This window comes from Meleagris gallopavo, chromosome Z (genome assembly GCF_905368555.1).
Source record: "Meleagris gallopavo chromosome Z, MGAL_WU_HG_1.1, whole genome shotgun sequence".
Taxonomy (NCBI): domain Eukaryota; kingdom Metazoa; phylum Chordata; class Aves; order Galliformes; family Phasianidae; genus Meleagris; species Meleagris gallopavo.
The window spans coordinates 42,638,881-42,659,133 of NC_139435.1; the positions used below are offsets into that span (position 1 = coordinate 42,638,881).

The 20,253-nt window shown below is 32.8% G+C and overlaps 1 protein-coding gene and 1 pseudogene across 2 annotated transcripts in view; one reads left to right on the forward strand and one right to left on the reverse strand.

Moving 5' to 3' along the window:
• Window positions 1-20,253, forward strand: part of LOC146542229 (uncharacterized) — a 417,733-nt pseudogene that overhangs the window by 170,365 nt on the left and 227,115 nt on the right.
• The window catches only part of LOC104915132 (contactin-associated protein-like 4), a 212,022-nt gene that overhangs the window by 56,397 nt on the left and 135,372 nt on the right, over window positions 1-20,253 (reverse strand). For both annotated transcript variants that reach the window (XR_014880595.1, XM_085213872.1), the window contains exons 8-12: window positions 18,274-18,535; window positions 11,889-12,038; window positions 8,739-8,910; window positions 3,429-3,535; window positions 2,409-2,528 (exon numbers count right to left, since the gene is read on the reverse strand). Coding sequence is in view for 1 of the 2 variants with exons in the window: in XM_085213872.1 (XP_085069998.1) it covers window positions 2,409-2,528; window positions 3,429-3,535; window positions 8,739-8,910; window positions 11,889-12,038; window positions 18,274-18,535 (811 nt within the window). In the remaining variant the exon portion in view is untranslated. The remainder of the gene's footprint in view (window positions 1-2,408; window positions 2,529-3,428; window positions 3,536-8,738; window positions 8,911-11,888; window positions 12,039-18,273; window positions 18,536-20,253) is intronic.

Consider the following 20,253-nt stretch of genomic DNA (forward strand, 5'->3'; position numbering starts at 1 on the left):
ACGAAGCTAGGAGGTAGTATCAGTCTGCCTGAGGGTAGGGAGGCCCTGTAGAGGGATCTAGATAAACTGGATTGCTGGGCTGAGGTAAATGGGATGAGGTTCAACAAGGCCAAGTGCTGAATCCTGCACTTTGGCCACAATAACCCCATGCAGCACTATAGGCTTGGGGATGATTGTGATGAGGAAAGAGACCTGGGGGTGTTGACTGATGCTCGGCTGAACATGAGCCGACAGTGTGCCCAGGTAGCCCAGAGGGCCAATGCCATCCTGGACTACATTAGAAATAGTGTGGCCAGCAGGAGCAGGGAGGTAATCATCCCCCTGTACTCAGCACTGATGAGGCCACATCAAGTATTGTGTTCAGTTTGGGGCCCCTCACTACAAGAAAGACATTGAGGCCCTGGAACCTGTCCAGAGAAGGACAGTGAAACTGTTGTGGGGGTTCTGGAGCACAAGTCTGATGAGGAGTGTCTGAGGCAGCTGGGATTATTTAGTCTGGAGAAGAGGAGGCTCAGGGGAGACCTCATTGCACCCTCCAACTTCCTAAAGGGAGGTTGTGATGAGGAGGGGTTTGGCCTCTTTTCTGATGCAACAAACAGGAGCTGAGGAAATGACTGCAAGTTGTACCAGAGGACGTTTAGGTTAGACATAAGGAAGAACTTTTTCTCTTGTAGAGCGTTAGGCACTGAAATGACCTGCCCAGGGAGGTGATGGAGTCGCCATTTCTGACAGCGTTCAAGAAGCATCTGGATGAGGAGCTCCGAGATATGCTTTAGTAGCTTGTGGTAATGGGAGGACAGTTGGACTAAGTGATCTTGTAAGTCCTTTCCGACCTTGTGATTCTATGATTCTATATCTTGGTTGGGAAGAGGGAACACCGGTCATGAGGACTGTGGTAAAGTAACAAATAAAGAGGATTCAACCTATGAGGCTACATCTTGATGAACTGATCCATGGGGTAGGCTTAATGTGGTGAATATGGAGTGACTGAGAAAAACAGTAACAGCTGTTCATAAACACACCAGAGTAACTCAGATGCTACAGAGTGCCTTGGAGGATTAAACTCACTTTAAAAAACAAACAAACAAACAAACAAACAAAAAACATAACAAAAAAACCACCATCTTTCTGTCATTATTATTTGGTCTCTTTTAATCTCATGAGACACTGGAATATTTTTTTTTTAGGAGTCCATGCCAGTCTGAGAGCTAGTCAGTTCATGAGTTAACAGAGCTTACTGTGTAAATCAAAGTCAGGAGTTGAGGTGGTGAGATTAGTTAAACTGCATTCACTGATTTATCAGAAGTCAGGTTAATTCACTATTTGTAATAAGTATTCTTTAGATGGCTGTGAAAATCATCTAATGCCATTGGTAGACATAACATTATTAGAAGTAGATGTCAGCACAGTTCTTTTGCATTAGTTAAGGCATTGCTTAAAAATAGTTTTAAAACTCCACATTAAAATATTATGATAAAATGAAAATATAAATCAGGACGTATCTGAGCCAAATTCAATCATAGGTTATCCATAAAATCTTTTAAACTGTAAAACTGTTTAAACTGTAAAACTAAATTGTCAAAAAAATGTATATATTTTTGCATAAAATGATGAAGTTCTTCCATTGTTTTTTGTTTTTTTTTTTTTCTGGAAGGAAATTCAAATAAACAGAAGATAAGAAAATGGAAAAAGAAAGAAATACATATAAGGTAATACTAATTTTCAAAGTGACAATTAAATGTAAGTTTTATTTGAAGATCATATAATGATAGGCAACTTCATCTGTTTTTCTAAGATGCTGCTGAACAGTTAATTTTGACATCTAGAACTTCTAGTGATGTGAACAGACAGAAACAAGGAACTGAATGCAGAAGTGGAGATTATACTTGAAATTGAAGCTGTGAGAAGTCCCCTGGTTTAATTTATATTCTCCAAAATATCTGCTAGAAGTCTGAAAAACCAAACTAAATGTATTAATATTTACTCACATCAATTAAAATCCATTAAATTGAATTAAATTTTTATAAGGCTACATGGAATAGTCCATAATTTTCTCATAAATATAACTTATTTCTTATTTCCTTAATGTACTCAGAGAGTCTGTAACTTGAATGAAAATATCTGCTCCCAAAATGAACTAGTATTAAATTCTCTCCATCTGAAACATGTTCCACTTATACAAAATACAACAAGAATATAGCATTAGCTTCACAGCCTGAATTCTGTTACTATTTTAATTTCTCTATCTAATTCTTTGTCTAGTATTCCGAGATATTCACCTTCATTTTGTTGTGCATATGCATATTAAATTCATGAGCTACAGAATTTTCTTACTTGATAAATTGAACTTCAGTACAGAGAGCATAGATACAGATCCAGTCATGAGTTAAGAAAGTTTATCACCTCACCTGTCATATTGCAATACACAAGAAACGGTCCCAAAGGGCCACTTCCATCTGAATCTATATTGTAAAAGCCAGAATTGTTCCCTTTGTGTTTATAGGCTTCACATGATTTTTCATAGATGGCTGTAAAAATAAAAATCACCTTCCATCAGAAATGAAATTATATTTTATTCTGTGAATAAGAAAATAATAATATGTGGATCCTAAGTATGGAAAAAAATAAAAAGAAAAAAAAATCAAATTCTCAAAGCTAAAGAATGCAGAAGAAATCACATAACTTAGACTATACTTCCACTTGAATTTCTGAAGCACACTTATTTATATAAAGATGAGAAATCAGGAGAGTTTTATTCAAGCATTTCCTTGTCTATTTCAGGCTGGAAACATTCAAGATGAAACAATGAATTGTGGGTGTAGATGAAAAATATTTGTAAAAGCAGTCAACTAACGTAAAATCTGAGGATATTATTTAGACCCCAGGAATTAGATTTAGAGAAACCAAACATTACCTCAAAGAGATCAGATTTATATATTTATTTATTTGCTTATTTGCTTGCTTATATATTTGCTTGTTTTTGCTTACAACAAAAGATAGGAAGTGCTTCTAGATAATTTAAAGGCCTCCTGGAATTTTCACACATTTTCATAACCATGCACAAACATGTTCTTAGAAATAAACGTGATGATATTTGAACATGAATGTAGTCCCATAGTAATTATGTGATAAACATAAAAATTATTCTGAATAATACATTGATTCAAAAAGTAGATATAAAGACAGGAGAGGATGTTACCACTATCTTGTGCAACATGAAAAAAATGCAAAACAGAGACAAATAGAAACTAACATTTTCACTGTGTTTTTCTTTTTACAAATTTTGAGTACCCAAGACCTTCTCTTGAACCAGTTTATGGACATTAACATAAAAAAATGTAATTTAAATGTTTAATATGAACACACTTCCAGGAGAGAGAGAAATCAATTAGGAATAGAAATAAAGTTAGAAAATATCTCAGACTTACGATAATGGCAAGTTGCTCCCTTGTAACCAGTATTGTTACAGTTACAGTAGAAGTTGTTCCATGACTGTGAACACTCACCACCATGTTCACAATAGTTAGGCAAGCACCTAAAATAAAAGAAATATTCTCGCTCTCTTTTCCTTTCTCTTACCTGATATTTATATTTATCAGTAGACTACAAAACATGAAAAAGAAATATAATAATGTACAGGCTTGTTGGAGAAGGGGAATAAGTCTTTAAGATGACTAGAAAACTAAGAGAACATTCCTTCATCTTTCCTTCTATTTCTGTTTCCAACATATAGATATGAATTGTTCAATAAATACGTGAGAACAGAAGTAATTAAGGACGTATAGTTATTAATTGTTGCCAATCAACTATTTGCAGTTAAATACAGGCTGATACATCCATGTAGAATTTACACACTGATAGTTCACCAGCTAAGTTTTTAAAAGACATGGTATGTTCAACAGGAGTTATTGCAACAAAGAATATTATTATTGTATAATAATATAATAATATAATATAATATTATATTATATGGTTTGGGATGGAAGTGACCTTAATGATCGTCTAGTTCCAAGCCCTTACTGTGGACAGAGTTGTCACACACTAGGTCAGTTGGAAAGAACCATCATAAGAGCTTTAAGTCAATTTATTCTAAAAACATAGGAAATAAAATCATGTAACAAAAACCTGACAATTATTTAAGAGCATTTCGCTTTAGAAATTACTTAAACGGCGTTTTAATTGCAGTGACTGTTTGTATATACGAAAAATGAAAAGAATATATATATCTTTGTTATTGATGTTAACCACACACACAAATAAATAAATAAATAAATAAACAAATAAATAAATAAATAAATAAATAAATAAATAAATAAAATTAAGAAAATAAAAATAAAAAAGATAAAAAGCAGGCCTACTAACATCTCCAGGATCCAAAAATATATTTTAGTTAATTCATAATATCTTAAAAAGATATTAATTTAGAACTGTAGAAAGTACAGTATCTCACAAATCTGACAATAAAAATTCAAGGCCTCTGTAAATTCACTCTTGCTGATATTCAAATAATTTTCCACCCTCTCATGCTTAAAACAAAGGTAAGCTGCTTTTTCTCGAGGGAAAAGAAAAGTGAACTGGCAAAGTGAATGTAAAATTAAAATTAAGCAAGTTAATTTCAAGGAAAGAAATAACATTTTTGCCAATAAAGAACCTGATTTTGTTTCTATTATCTTACACATATTTGTTAACTGAGTCTGTGGAAGACCTTAGTAAGTTCTGTTTCTTAATATACAAATCAACTTCAAGCACTAAGCTTACTTTCACTTTGGTAGTCAATACTTTATTAAGTAATAATTCCTCAAATAAATATTTAACTTTGCTTGCTACAAGTGTGAACAGTCGGACTATTGTAAATACATTTCTCTAAAATTTGTAATACTCATAAAGCATCATAGATGTTCTGCTTGCATCAACCACAGCTTTCCTTGATTTTTCATTTCTTTATAAAGCCATAATTATTCCTAAATTCAAAATAGCTTTCACAGTGTTCTCTTGTATTGATTCTATAAATAATCATTCATCTTCTTAATAGTATTCACAAAATGGAGTTTAGATGAAATGGATGATGCTTGAACCAACTTTAATTTAAAATTTTTAAAAACAACAGTATAAATTCTTATAATATTCTTTTTTTTCTTCCCTTTCTTTCAGAATGTTTAATTAAAGTAACCACTAACTAAAGCTGAGAGCAGCTACTCTCATTATACTAGATGCTCTAAAAAAAGCATGATTGGAACAAAGCTTTTTCTTCCTGTATTGTCTTAACTTTCACAAAAAATATCCCACTTATTGGAAAATGTATTTTTAGTGCTTCATCTGTAAAGCATATTTTGGTATTCTGCTTAAACAAAAATCAGCTGATTATGAGCTTGCACTGTATTACATAATAATATGTGTCTAAGTGCATAACATCTGGAAATGATGCACAATTAAAACCAAGGCCACCCACTAGTAATATTCATAATCTAATATTAAAAACTGAACTGTACTACAGCATGAATATACTTTTAACAAAGGAAAAAAAAAAAATGAGGCTTCGTCTACCAATTATTTGCTACAGAAAAATTTTGTACGTCATCTATATTATCTGTTTGCTATGCTTCTAAATTATGGAAATATATATTTTGGAAAGAATAATTGCTCCTATGTTCATTATTTCTTTTTGGCAGTGTTCATTTGTGGTTGCTTTTTTTGCATGTTCTGATTTGTTTTGTTGCATTTTGTTTTGATCTGACTTTATGCATGTGTGTGGATTAAAAGAATACTGTTTGAAAACTTTGTGTGTGTCGGTATTGTTTTTTTCCTCATACAACATGCTGCTACTCTCTTCAGAGACTGAATGTGTTAAGTTTGTAAGATAATTGGAATAACAGTGAGTCCTATCACAATATTTTGTCAATTGTTGTAATGTATAATTAGTAGTTATTGAACAAATATATATTGATATAAAGGAGTTGAGAGAAGGGATATTTTAAGGAGGAATATATGAAGAAAACTATTTGCATGTCGGAGAATCCTATATCTGGGATAGGAAAAATTCAGGGATAGAAAAATAATTAGAAGGTTAAGTAAAGAAGTTATGTGAAGAACAGTGGCTGGAAAGAGCATAGTAGAAAATTTATGAAACTGAGAAAATGTAAAGTAGGAAAATGGTTAGAAGCTTTTGATCATTTACAAAAAAACAGGATAATATATACAAGTGAATAAATGAATAACTGATCAATTGTCTATCAGTGAGGACTGAAATATAATTATATCGAATACTATCTCTCAACTGAATATATGTATATATATATGAAAGACAAAGATACAGTCAATATAGTTATTTTCAGTTTATTTATCACTACATATATATTCAATTCACTATATAATTTTTATTTGTGTTCATGCACTTTAGGTGTGTAGAATTTTCACCTAGTTGCCCATTTCTTTTAACTACAAAAAACATCAGAAACTTAGAATTTGAAAGGTGTTTCAGTATTTGGACTAGACTCTAGTAAAGACTTCAAAATAAAGAAGTGGTTGGTATATATGCCCTCATAGGTAGAACTCCTACCATCTGGAGCACATCAGCAAAAAAAAAACTATTTCATCTTATGACAACTAAAGTCATATCATTTTAGTGAGAGAGTATATATTTTTTCTCAAATGATATGCTGCACAAAATGAGGTAAGTTATCCACTAGAGACTGTTTATACATGTAGAATCATAGAATTACAGAATTCCCCATGTTGGAAGGTATCCACAACCATCATTGAGTCCTATCCCTGGCTCCACACAGGACTACCCAAAAATCAGACTGTATGTCTGATAGTGTTGTCCAAACACTTCTTGAACTCTGACATCTGGATGCTATGACCACTCCCTTGGGGAAGATGTTTCAATGTCTGAACACCTTCTTAAATAAGAACATTTTCCTGATATTGAATCTGAACCTGTCATAGATTCGTGACATTCCATGATTCATGACCAGTTTTATCACTGGTCACCATAAAGAGGATGTCAGAGCCTGCCCCTCTACTTCCCCTCATAAGGAAGCCATAGAAATGTAAGGAATTTTAATGTTGGCAAAGGAGAATATACCTTACCAGCTGGAATTTATAATGAGTTGTAGAACTAGTTTGACAAAGAAACTTTGTTCCAGATGATGAGATACAGATGCAGGTCATGAGACTAGTGAAGAAACTGGGAAAAAACACAGTTTCCAGAGCAAGCTGATATAAGACCTGAAAGGCTTTTTAGAGTTTGAGTTGAAAGATGATGGGCATAATGAAATAGATGAATCTCTGTACATTTAATTGGAAAACATGTAGTAAGCATGCTGTGTTGTTCAGATGCAGTTTTCAAGATGTATTATTAAATATGGGAACTACACATGATTGTGATAAATTGCAAAAACACAAACAAACAAACAAACAAAAAAAAAAAAAAAAAAAAGAGAGAGAGAGAGAGAAGAGATTGAGAATACAGTGCCAGAAAGGTAATATACATGAAAAACTCTGACTAAGAAGTTTAAGTTATTTACACAAATCTATATTTAAAAAATATGTAATAATAAAAAGTACATGACTATGATTTTGATGCAAAAAGGACACAATTCAAACGCTATAAATATTCAGTAAGATGAGAACAAAAGGAAAGGCTTCTTATTCTGCCTCTTTATTACTATCAAAAATACTAGAAATAAAATAAAATAAACGAAAAGCAGTATAATGAATGTGGACTAAGTTTATTTCCAGAGTTTAAAAAAGATATTCAAGACCTTCCTGGACATTTTCCTACACAATCTTCTTTAGGGGACCTTCTTTAGCAAACTTTTCAGACTAATAATCTTTAGAGGTCCCTTCCAAACCCTGTGGTTCTGCAATTCTTTGTAATTCCGTGATTTTGTCAAATATATCTGTGATCCAACCTAACAGTGGCTGCAGTCTTGAAGATCTCCTCCTAAACGATTTTCCCTAGAAAATTATAAATATGTGGGAAGGGATTTTTTTTTTTCTTTCCCCACATGCTGTGCCATTTCAGCTTGGTCAAAGGCAATTGTTTCTGGATTATAGCTGATTTTACATAAAAGATTGAGTTCTCCTGATTATAAAGCAAGAAACTTTTAAGTCCATTACTTGTTTGTGTGTTCAATCACTCTCTCCACTGAAGCCACTGAAATTCTGCAAAATCCTTATTTCACCACACTGAATTTGAGCAATTTTTTTCTGCTTTTTCAATTTCAGGAAAGGTATATAAACTTTCATCCTTTCAGAGGAAGCCATTTAAACTTATCACTCTTGAAAAATACTCTCTCACACTAATTTCAATTAGATATGAGTGAAGCCTAAAACAAGCTCGCTGGTGATGAATAATACCCACCATATTTTCAGGTTAGTAAAAGATAAGAAGCAGCAATATCATGCAAAGAAAAGAGGATTTCAAATCATGAACGTTACTGACTTCAAATATCACAGATGGGGTTTGGTGTCTATAATGTTAGTAAACAGAAATTTTAAATATTAGTAAGAAAATGTAGTCAGACATATCAAATATCTTTAATCTCGAATACCATAATTTAAATTTCACTTTATCAGCATCTTCTAATTTCTAATTGTTATTCTAAGTACAATGCCTATGTTTTGGACTTCTGAATTCTGTAAAAGAAGCAGGCAATTTTGTATTTAGTCATTTGTCATGAAGTTAATATTTAAAAATTAAAAAAAATTGAAAATAACATATAGATTTTTCTTACCTGTCCATAATGCCACATGAATCTATCTGAAGGTCACTGAAATTGCCAAAAATATTTTGCTGAACTGAGATCATATCCACTGCTTCGTTACCAATAGAAATGAGTTGCATACATCCTTGAAAACCACCAAAGGATCTTTTACATTCAAAATTGTTTCCATTGTTAGGGCAGCCTGTAAGAAACATAATGTCTGAAGCTGAAAAAAATGTCTTGAAAATAATACCCTGAAAATAAATTAGAATTTGATAATTCCCAGGTGTTGTAAATTTTACATACAAGTTTATCCATAACCACTTCTGATTAGGCATGTCTGAGCAAGAATAAAGAAATAATTCTGTACAGCTTTACTTTTTTTTAAGTACCATAAACTTGACATGAAAACATTTACAGAATGATCGTCACAAAATCTCAGGTTTAAATATATGTTGACTCTGCTTTGGACAAGTTACAAGACATAACTGAAGTTTAATAAAACAAAAGGACCTACTAAGTGCAGAGATACAGAGATTTTCTCTTTTCTCCAAACTATCCAGAGATTTCTGAAGCCTGAAAACTATTTCCTGATGCAGTGATCCAATTAGGAAAGATATTCTATTAAACCTACTATTCCTAGACTATTAAAAAATGAGTGAAGATGTGGACATCAAGGATAATCTTGGCTGCATCAAGCATGAAACTGTACAGTTTATGATCTGAATAGAAGTGAACAAGCAAAAAAGTTTCTTTATTTGTACTGCCAACAATAGGAAATCTATGTTTAACATTGGAAGAAAATATTTCCACTCAAATGCATGTGCAACAACTTTAAAAGTATTAATATATTTTTAAGGATTATACAATAGGAAATTAGCTATGCTTGAAATGAAACAAGTAAATAGATTCTCAGTGTCTTCTTCTCTAGTGTGATACAAAAATTTCAAAATTATTGCTACTGTTCTAAAGGAAACCATTCATTAGTTCGTATACTGATCTAAGAAGACGAATCCTTGAACTTCACAAATAAAAAAACAGTAACATTTCAGCACCGCAGACATTTTGACTGTCAATTACAGGTATTATCTAAATCTTCTACAGTACCATGCAATGAAATAGTAACAAACAAACAAATAAATAAATAGATAGATAAATAAAAATATTCATTTGTGGTAAAAATCTCATGTTCATTTGAAAATTACTCTGATTCCAGTGATGTTTATTAAAAAAAAACTAAACAAACAAACAAAAAACAAGTACAACAAAAAAGAAAGTTATACTATTCAGCAAATTTCTATTTTTTTAATACTCTGCCTTTTAAAATGTTTTCTGTCTCTTGAAGAAAAAGTGTAATATAGATATTATTCTTGAAAATGAGATTCCATGTGATTCTGAGCTAAATGTTAAAGATAGAAGAAAATCTTCTAATAACAAAATTTACCCCAACTGCTTACTGCAAATTTAAATAATCTCGCTGTTTTGTTTTGTTTTGTTTTTTCTTTCTAATTGCAAAGTTCTTTTCTAAGAGCTAAGATATACTCATAATGATAGCTTGACCAGCAATTATGCTGACACAATGCTAAAATCACATCATGTTTATTATGCTTTTTCTCAGATAAGTTTCCATATTTCTTGCATATTTTGTATTAATTAAAACAAATAAACTAACTATTGTGTTTATAGGACATATCTCCTGGGAGTTTGATATTCATGTTTTAGCTATAAACATAGAAGAAAATTGACAGTATTCATATGAACATGGAATAAGGTCAAAATATGGTCTATAATTTGTGACAGTGGCATAAGACCTAAAATTCTAGTAAACAACTTTCTACACTTAGTAGACTTCAACTGTGTTTTCCCCAAATTAAGATAAGATGCTGATTTGACTAAAATGCTATTCAGAGAACCTGAGGGGTGAGTATGCAATATGTACTTTCAGTATTATTGAATTTAATTCCCCACCACCACATACACACACACATAAGATAAATGTAAATTTTGTATTATATTACCTAAGTTAATATGCTGTTTTTTGCAATTACCCCTTTTCCTCATATTTTATGAACATATTAGTCCTAAATGTTCAGTAGTGCAAAGTACCTGTTCAGAAGTATGGGAATCTGGACCAAAGTACATAGGAAAATTTAGATTTTTTTCTACACAAGACCAATACTTAATATATTTCTCTGAATATCAGCTTTATTAGGAGATACCTTGTAGACAAGGCTAGATACAAGATTTGAAATGTCCAGTTCCTAGAATTGTTTTCTGCTCGTGAGAAAAAATTTATTAAGAGCCTATTATTAAAGGAATTATTTTGTGAAGAATGATTAGGTCCACATGCATATAGGGCTCTGTATAAATTTTTCATTTTTTTCATATATATATTTTTAAATAAATTTTTCACTCACTAATTCCTAAGTTATCAAGGGATAAAACTTTAAGCTAGTGTTGAATAATGACCCTTTTTCATATTGCTACTACACTATATTTCCAACTGGTTTAGGTTTATAGAAACTTATAAAATTCTATCAGTAAAAATATATATGAATAATGACTAAACATTTTATGATATTCCTTGCCTACATATAAAGAGAGTCAGACTGAAATTAAGTAATCTTAATATAGCTTTTAGGGACCAGTTATATTCTTCATAATAATATTGTCCTGTAGTGACCAAAAACATTTTTCAGGATTGTGTATCATGTACTGAATAAATATGGGCCCAAAGAGTGTACTTGCATAAGTAAGAAAACATGTACTTTGAATGAATATTTGAAGCTAGACTAGACCAGCATAAAATTCCTATCAGAAAGGTGATTTAGCAGCATAATGACTATTTAGCAAGAGAGACTTTTTTTTTGTGCCTGTGTGATTGTCAGTCAAGTTGTATTTAATAATCAGAACATGATACTAGAAAACTATGTTCTAAAAACTGATGGAAGCATTAGGATGGTAATTTATTCTACTTAACATTATAAAACCTGGATGAAACTTCAGCACAAAAAGTACAATAGAGATTCCTGAAAACACATCCTTTCATAGATATCTGAGCCAGATACGGAAGACTTGAGGTGAGTCAAATCATTCTCATAGTTTGTTTAGATATGTCAGAAAAAAAATAAAATGCTTAAATGTGGGATATTTCCAGCATAAATAAGGAATATGTTTCACCTCCAAAGTATAACGTATCTCCTGAATAAATTTGTAGAGGTATAGAGGCATGAGCTGATGAGAGTATATCATTGTCCACTATTAAATTGATACGATTTCTTTTGGCAGAGAAGGATACAGAATGCCACTGGCCATTATTTAATCCAATACCTAGAAGGAAAATAAAAAATAAATAAATAAAATACAAACACTCATTATTAGTAATACTATCTGGATATTATAAACTTGAAAGGAAAAGAGGTTAGTGTAGCAATCATAGTCAAAACAATCATTCCAAAAGACAATAAAAGGGACAAGATATTAAAGAATAAAGAGCAGAAAAGTCTTTTGTGAACTCAGAATATTTGCCCACTTCTGTACTTCAGCAACTGAACTTTACTGTTATAGTACTCCTACTCCAATTATCAGTAATGCATCCATTAATGCAATGTCCATAACATTTTTTTCTGTCTAAGGTTATAGTCAAGGCATCATTCTAATTGCTAATACAGTATTTCACACAGAACACGCATATTTTTAATTTCACTACAACAAAGGATTTTTTCATCTTTTAAAATCAAAGGTAGTCATTATGTAACAATTCAGTAAAATAGCAAACACCAGTAGATGCTGAAATCTTCAACAACCATCATGTCAGTATCATCTTACACATTTTTTATTCATTGATAGCATTGTTATTATTATCTGTAAATAAGTAGTTTAAGTCAATTACATTCTGAAATGTTCTTCAAAAAAGTGATATTTTTGCCAGAGAGCAGCAAAGACTACAAACTTTAAATTATTTAAAATCTTTTCTTGACTACAGAGTATCTAGTTTGTATGACGTTTTCCCTTTTGATATTTCATGCATTTACATAATCCTCACTAGAATTTGTTTTACTTTCTAGAAAAATATTTCTCAGTTAACAGATTTGTTCAAATAGAAGGAAATAAAAGAAAAAAAAAGACAAGATTTAAATAGCTAAATAACTTCATAAATAGAACATATATTATTACCTACCACAGTTTAACCAAAAAAAAAAAAAAAAAAAAAGATGAACATACAACCAAGAGATAAATCTTAGATTTGCATTATAGATTCAAATGAATTGTCATTTAGAAAGTGATTGTAATACACTATGAGACGTATACGCCATTTCCAAGACTTGCTTCCTGTACAAGAAGAAATCTTATCCTGTAATAAAAGTAATAAAAGCATTTTTTCTTTATCCCCAGCCAAAGTGGAATTAGATATAAATTACGATGAAAAGATTGCTTTATCTCTGTGTTGCACTTTAAGCTACCATTTCCCTTTCTAATATAAGAAAACTGAGAGCCGTGGTCTAGTGTAAGAAAGCTGAGAGCCATGGTCAAGGGTTTTCTGATTACATTCCAATTATAACTTATTTTTGTTGCAATTTTCTATGAGAAGTGGCATTTGATGATACTAATAGGTGCATTGTATTTACAGTCATAATCAAAATTGAGTAAGTTTGAGTGTAAAATGATATGAGCATTTTCTACTACTGCAAAAATCCACATTTGTGATATTCCTAAGGATGAAATTTGTAATAAAATAAAAACTGGAAACTTTATTTGACACAGTAAAAAATAACATAAAAGCAATTACATCCGGCTACCAGATGTTCACACACAGAAGGATAATCTTCCAGTAAAAAGGATTCGTACAGTCCTACAGGCAGTGTACAGAGAGTTACTGCAGTTTCCCTAGATTTTAAAGATCTCCAACTTTGTACCAGTTCCAATTAATATAACTTAGAGTTATCAACAGGCTGGTGTGTTTTATATTAGGGCCAATAGTTGAGCTGAAGAGTAAGAAAAAGGGTTAAAGTACGCTTATTATAGCTCTAGGTATATTTTGGTACTGTTGCATTGTTTAACATTCAACAAAAGGAAGTGTAGATAAAGAACTTGAAAAACATTATTTTTTTAATACTATTGACAAGAAGAGTCACGTTGCGTAGTAAAATTTTTAGACTTAACAAGTGCTAATATTTATTTTTCTTTTTCATTTTCATATTTTTTTTACACCACAGTCTCATGAAATGTATTGAAATTCTAATTTCAAAATTTAAAAAAATCACAGAATCCTCAGAGTTGAACTAAACTTTTTTTAGAAAAAAGGTGAGAAGTGTGTTTGAAGTATATATATGTAAATTTTAAGTGCTTTTTAGAACGCATACAATTGAATCTGAGATATCTTCCAGTTTCCTAGTAACTAAATTAATTTCTGTCTGCAATTATTTGTAGAATTATCTTCCAATAAAAAATGAAATTATAAGTATGTAACACCAGAGGCTGTTACATCTCCTACCATGTTACTTCATAAAGAAAAGAAAGAAAGAAAAGAAAAGAAAAGAAAAGAAAAGAAAAGAAAAGAAAAGAAAAGAAAAGAAAAGAAAAGAAAAGAAAAGAAAAGAAAAGAAAAGAAAAGAAAAGAAAAGAAAAGAAAAGAAAAGAAAAGAAAAGAAAGAAAAAAAGAAAAGAAAAGAAAAGAAAAGAAAGAAAAGGAAAGAAAGGAAAAGAAAAGAGAGAAGGGAAGGGAAGGGAAGGGAAGGGAAGGGAAGGGAAGGGAAGAGAAGGGAAGGGAAGAGAAGGGAAGGGAAGGAAGGGAAGGGAAGAAGGAAGAGAAGGGAAGGGAAGGGAAGGGAAGGGAAGGGAAGGAAGGGAAGGAAGAAAAGCAAAGAAAAGCGAAGGAAAGGAAAAGGAAGGGAAGGGAAGGCAAGGCAAAGAAAGCAAGGGCAAGGAAAGGAGAGCAAGCAAAGCAAGGCAAGGAAAGGGAAAGAAAGAAAGAAGGGAAGGGAAGGAAGGGAAGAAAAGAGAAGGCAAGGGAAAGCAAGGAAAAGAAAAGAAGGCAAAGGAAGGCAAGGGAAGGCAAGGGAAGGCAAGGCAAGGCAAGGGAGGGAAGGGAAGGGAAGGGAAGGAAGGGAAGGGAAGGGAAGGGAAGGGAAGGGAAGGGAAGGGAAGGGAAGGGAAGGGAAGGGAAGGGAAGGGAAGGGAAGGGAAGGGAAGGGAAGGGAAGGGAAGGGAAGGGAAGGGAAGGGAAGGGAAGGGAAGGCAAGGGAAGGCAAGGGAAGGGAAGGGAAGGCAAGGGAAGGCAAGGGAAGGGAAGGGAAGGCAAGGCAAGGCAAGGGAAGGCAAGGGAAGGCAAGGGAAGGCAAGGGAAGGCAAGGGAAGGCAAGGGAAGGCAAGGGAAGGCAAGGGTTCTATTTTGGGACACAGTGAGACTAAGTGTACCCTCAGCAAGTTTGCTGGTCACACTAAGCCAAGTGGTGCTGTTGATACAAGAGAAAGAAAGGATACCATCCAAAGCGACCTGGACAAGCTAAAGAAATGGGTCCACATGTGCTGAATGAGGTTCACAAGGCGAAGTGCAACACGCAGCATCTAGGCCGAGAAAATCTCAGACATAAGTATACTCTGGAAGAAGAAAACATTAAGAGCAGCTCTTTGGAGAAGGACTTGGGTGTTCTGGTGGACAAAAGGCTGGACATGAGTCAGCAATGTACACATGTCCAGCCCTGAAGGACAATAGTATCCTGGGCTGCACTAAGACTTATGGCCAGAGCAGTGCAGGCTGTGATTGTACCACTTAGTCAGCCTTTCTGAGACCCCCTCTGGACTTCTGCATCCAGGTGTGGGTCTCCCAACACAGAAAAAACATGGAAATGTTGGAGTGGTTCAAATGAGGACCAAGAGGATGATCACATGGGTGGAGCACCTCTCACATGAAGATATGGTTCTCAGGGACATGACTTAGTGGAGTGTTGTTAGTTAGGGTGGTAGTATGGTTAGGTTGTGGTTGGACTCAATGATCTTTAAGGTCTTTTTCAACCTGAGCAATTATATGATTCTATGATTCTAGGAAAGTCTGAGGAGCAGGGCTTGTTCAGTCTGGAGAAAAAAAGGATGTGGGGAGAGCACTTTGTTGCTTTCAAGTACTTAATGGGAATTTTTAAGAAGAAACTCACTTTCTACACAGGAAACGAGTGATAGGATAAAGCAGAATGGTCTTAAACTAAAAGAAGTGAGATTTAGATGAGATGCGAGGAGTACATTTTTCCTCAGAGGGTGGTGAGCACATTGCATAGAGAAGTAATGGATGCCCAAACCATGGATATATTCAAATCTCTGAACAACACATTCTAGTGGTTGCTAAATCTGCCCATGACAGATTGTTTGGAACTAGACAATCTTTAATGTCAAGCCATTCTATGATTCTATAGATATTAAGATATTAAAGATATTAAACAACTATTCATAGGAGATCTTAGGGGAACTTACTGTAATTAATCACTCATGAATTAATATACCATTATCCTTTTTTTTGTATATGGCTGAAAGAATTTTTAAATATATGATAATAAATTGAAGAACTGTGCACAAAGTAGTGTGCTCTGATTTAATTATCAAATTTGCATTTGTATGAAAGCTGGGTTATAGGTCCTTGGCCATAGCTTAACAAACCTGCCCAGCCATTCATAAATTAATTACTCAATCTCCAAATGGAGGCTTGATTTATTTCAGTGAGTGTTATAATAAGCATTTTAGAAACACAAGAAAAATTCTCCTTGTGGTTATTGTAGATAACTCCTTAAAATAAAGGTGTTTTTTTTTTTAAGTAGTTTGTCTTCATAACAATAGAAACAATTTCTCCTGTTAAAACTCATGAAGAGTAATCTTAATAAAGCATAATATTATTAAACTCTTTTTCAGCATAGAATGTCAAAATTTACTGCAGGGTGTTTCAGATAATATGTACTTCGCAGCTACGAAATAAAACATAATATTATTAAGTTCTTTTTCAGCATAGAATGTCAAAATTAATTGTAGGGTGTTTCAAATAATATGTATTTTGCAACTATGAAATGGAATAAGTTGTTCAACATGCAAGACTTTTGCTACTGTATGTGCCACTCTGTTCATCTAGTTTTCTAAAATGACATGTATGGATTACATTTCTTTAATGTATATGATCTAATTGAACTGCAACTGAAGTATCTTCTAAAAGCTTAATTCATCACTATTAACTACATGCCATCGACATTCTTGCTGGGTTGTTGACACTGGGAGATGGTGAGCCTGGATAAACTAGTCATTAGAATGGTGCTCTTTGTGCATCAGTTATTTTAGATTATAACAAATACCAAGCGTGATCCTAGTGTCACCCACAGAAAAAGGATCAATTTATGTAAATTGTTAACATTATGTATGGCCATTACTTGCTCACAGTACTTTTTGGAATTAAAATAATCAACATTTTATAATTTAACATTTATATAACTGTAAAGAGGTAATGAGATTTAGAATTGTATTTAACAATACATGATTTATTTATTTATATCCTTCAAAGTAATTTTCATGCCAGAAAATGAAGTAAGGATCAATCAAAAATAAACAAGGCACACAACAAGATTTATGAGGTCTTATCTTCAAATTATTCTTACAGTTTTTTTGCTCTCCTTAGCTCTGCTTTTCACTTTGTCTCCTTCATATCACCAAGCAATAGAAGGATCACTTGATCATTTTAGATAAGTTATTTTCATTGCTTACTGATAATTCATTATGTGAATATTCATTCTCTTTAGCATGACTTTTTTTAATGATAGGGGACCCAAAAGAGATAGTAGGAGGTAATTTAAATCACTATTGTTTAGTTTATTTATTGTTGTTGTTATTATTATATCTGTTAATTACTTTAGCAATAGCTGGATTTACTCCCTGTCTTCATTACTGCTCAAGATAAGCTATTTTTTGTTCATACAAAACCCATGCATGTCATAGCCCCATTTAACAAACTTCATATAACCTTTGGACTTACTTTTACCCATGTCACCTCTCAGGTCTTATCTTTCCTGTATGAGAACTCACTCTGGCTGGTATTTAGTAACATATAAAAAGGAAAGCTCTCTAACTGAGTTTTGGTAGAAATAACAAACCATATATAATAATGTATAGCTTTATTAAAAATGAATTTTTCAAGGCTGATGCCTTGAAAATTTACTGACGAATAGTAAGAAAAATCTTAAGATATTACCTTCATCGCAGAAGTAATAAACTTGTTGGCACATCGCACTGAAAGTGTGCTCACACTCCTCAGATGAGGAGCTCTACATATTATATAGCTAAGATAAGGACTCAGCTTGCAACCTATGTTGTTAGTAATAATTTTTACTCAAACACTGAGAAAAAAAAAATCAAAAACTACATATGCATATACACGCACTTTTGAGAAAATAAAATGTTTAGAAACACTGAGATTAGAAATGTGTAGTTACACAATCTATCAACAATATAGACACTAGTTAATATGGTTCTTCACTTCTTTTCTTCGTAGAAATCTTTTTATTTGTTTTGTCTTTTTATTTCTTTTCATTTCTGTTACCTGCAGTAATGTCAGTCTGTGGTTTTCCTGGCTTATGAATACTGATTTTAACTTTCCCATCACTCAGATATATGAAGAAACCACCTGAAGCTTCTTTTACTTTACTAGATACGAGAAATCCTTCACTGTTCCAGGTGCGAAACTGGAAACTTATAGCTACTTCTTCTTGCCCAGAAATTCCAGGCAGAGCCAGGTAACTTCTGGAGCTGAGAAATGTAACTGGAACCACCTTTGGCTCTAAACACAAGAAGGACATGTTGCCCTAGAAAGAAATTAAACAAGTATGGTATTAATAACAGTTGGTGAAAACCAGAATAAAAACTTTTGTTTGGAAACAATATCCTTCATAGAACCTAATACTTAAAGCTTTTGAATGTGCTAATCTAAAAATCAAGTATATGAGAAAATCACCAGTTTGGGAAACATTTACCTGATTATTTGACAAGAACAGATACATCTTCCACTGCAAAGTGTAGTAAGAATCTGTAAGTGAATATTGTAAGATTCTATATCTTCTGGGTGATTGAAAAATACTTCAGGAGTTAAACAGACTCACTGAGAGAGAAAAATATATGATGTTTTACTGGACCAAAAGACATTTTTTCTAATTCAATATGACAGAAGATTTCATTGAGTATTAGTTTTCACAAATAACCAGAGAAAGTTCCACATTTAAACTACTTAGAAATATGAAATATGTACTTTAGAAAACAAAAGGACTATTTATAATATACATTTTTTTATTTCCCAGTGAGCTTGTCTGAACCAGATTATAAGTTGTATTTATGCACCTAATCTTTTTTTGTGCTTAAATACTTCTGAAAACATGATTCCTAAATAAACCTAAAGATGGAGAAGGCTCCAGGGAAACCTCATTGTGGCCTTCCAGTATTTGAAGGAAGCATATGAACAGGAAGGACTACAACTGTTTACAAGAGTGAATAGTGATAGAACAAGGGAGAATGGTTTTAAACTAAGATGGGGAGGTTTAAGTTAGATATTAGGAGAAAGTTTTTCACTCAGAGGGTGGTTATGCGCTGGTTGCCCGGAGAGGTTGTGGATGCCCCATCCTCGGAGGCATTAAAGGACAGACTGGATGTGGCTCTGGGCAGCCTGGTATAGTGGTTGGCAGCCCTGCACACAGTAGGGGGATTGAAATTAGAGGATCATTATGGTCCTTTTCAACTCAGGCTATTCTATGATTCTGTGACTGTGATATGATACAGTAATTGAAAAATTTTGAGCTTTAGCTGTAACTGCACTTGTGGTTTTACTAAGTGAGATAAGGATACTGCAATAGAAATAATGTATTTTTTGTATCTGCTATTGTATTTAGTTAATACTTTATGACTTGTGATAATGATACAACTTGTAATTTCACCTTGTGATTCACTGTCATTTGAACTAATTTGTTATGTGCGGTTGATTACAAAAAGGATAAATGTCTTAAGATTTAAAAGTACATTTAACTGTTTCAACACAGAAAGCTTTAAAACTTAGGATTATACATAAAACTTTGTCCTCAGAATACAAAACTATAGAATTGGCTACTACCCCCTGTTATGGCCAGATATTAAATTTTATCTGTTTTCATTTCTTCCACTGAAAATATATATGAATAAATAAAGGCTCTGTTTAATGAACTGAGCTATAGAGATACAAATGATCAGCTGAATGGACCCATAGTGAAAAAGCAGTTAGAAAATTGAGAAAATTTGTTAAGTGCTAAAATTCTACCATCTACAGATTCCTCCTCCACAGTATTGCAACAATTGCCTGATAGATCGCAGAGTGATTATTTAGCATGGATTCTTCCTGGAAGATTTGTAATCCAAAAATATTCTAAATAATATTCCATTTTTCCCAGTTCACATAGAACCTCTGCAGAATCTATCATCATCATGAGCAGGATTCTGTACAGAGGTATCAAATTAGATTATACTGGAATATTTCCAGTGATAATCACAAAGAAGGAGATAC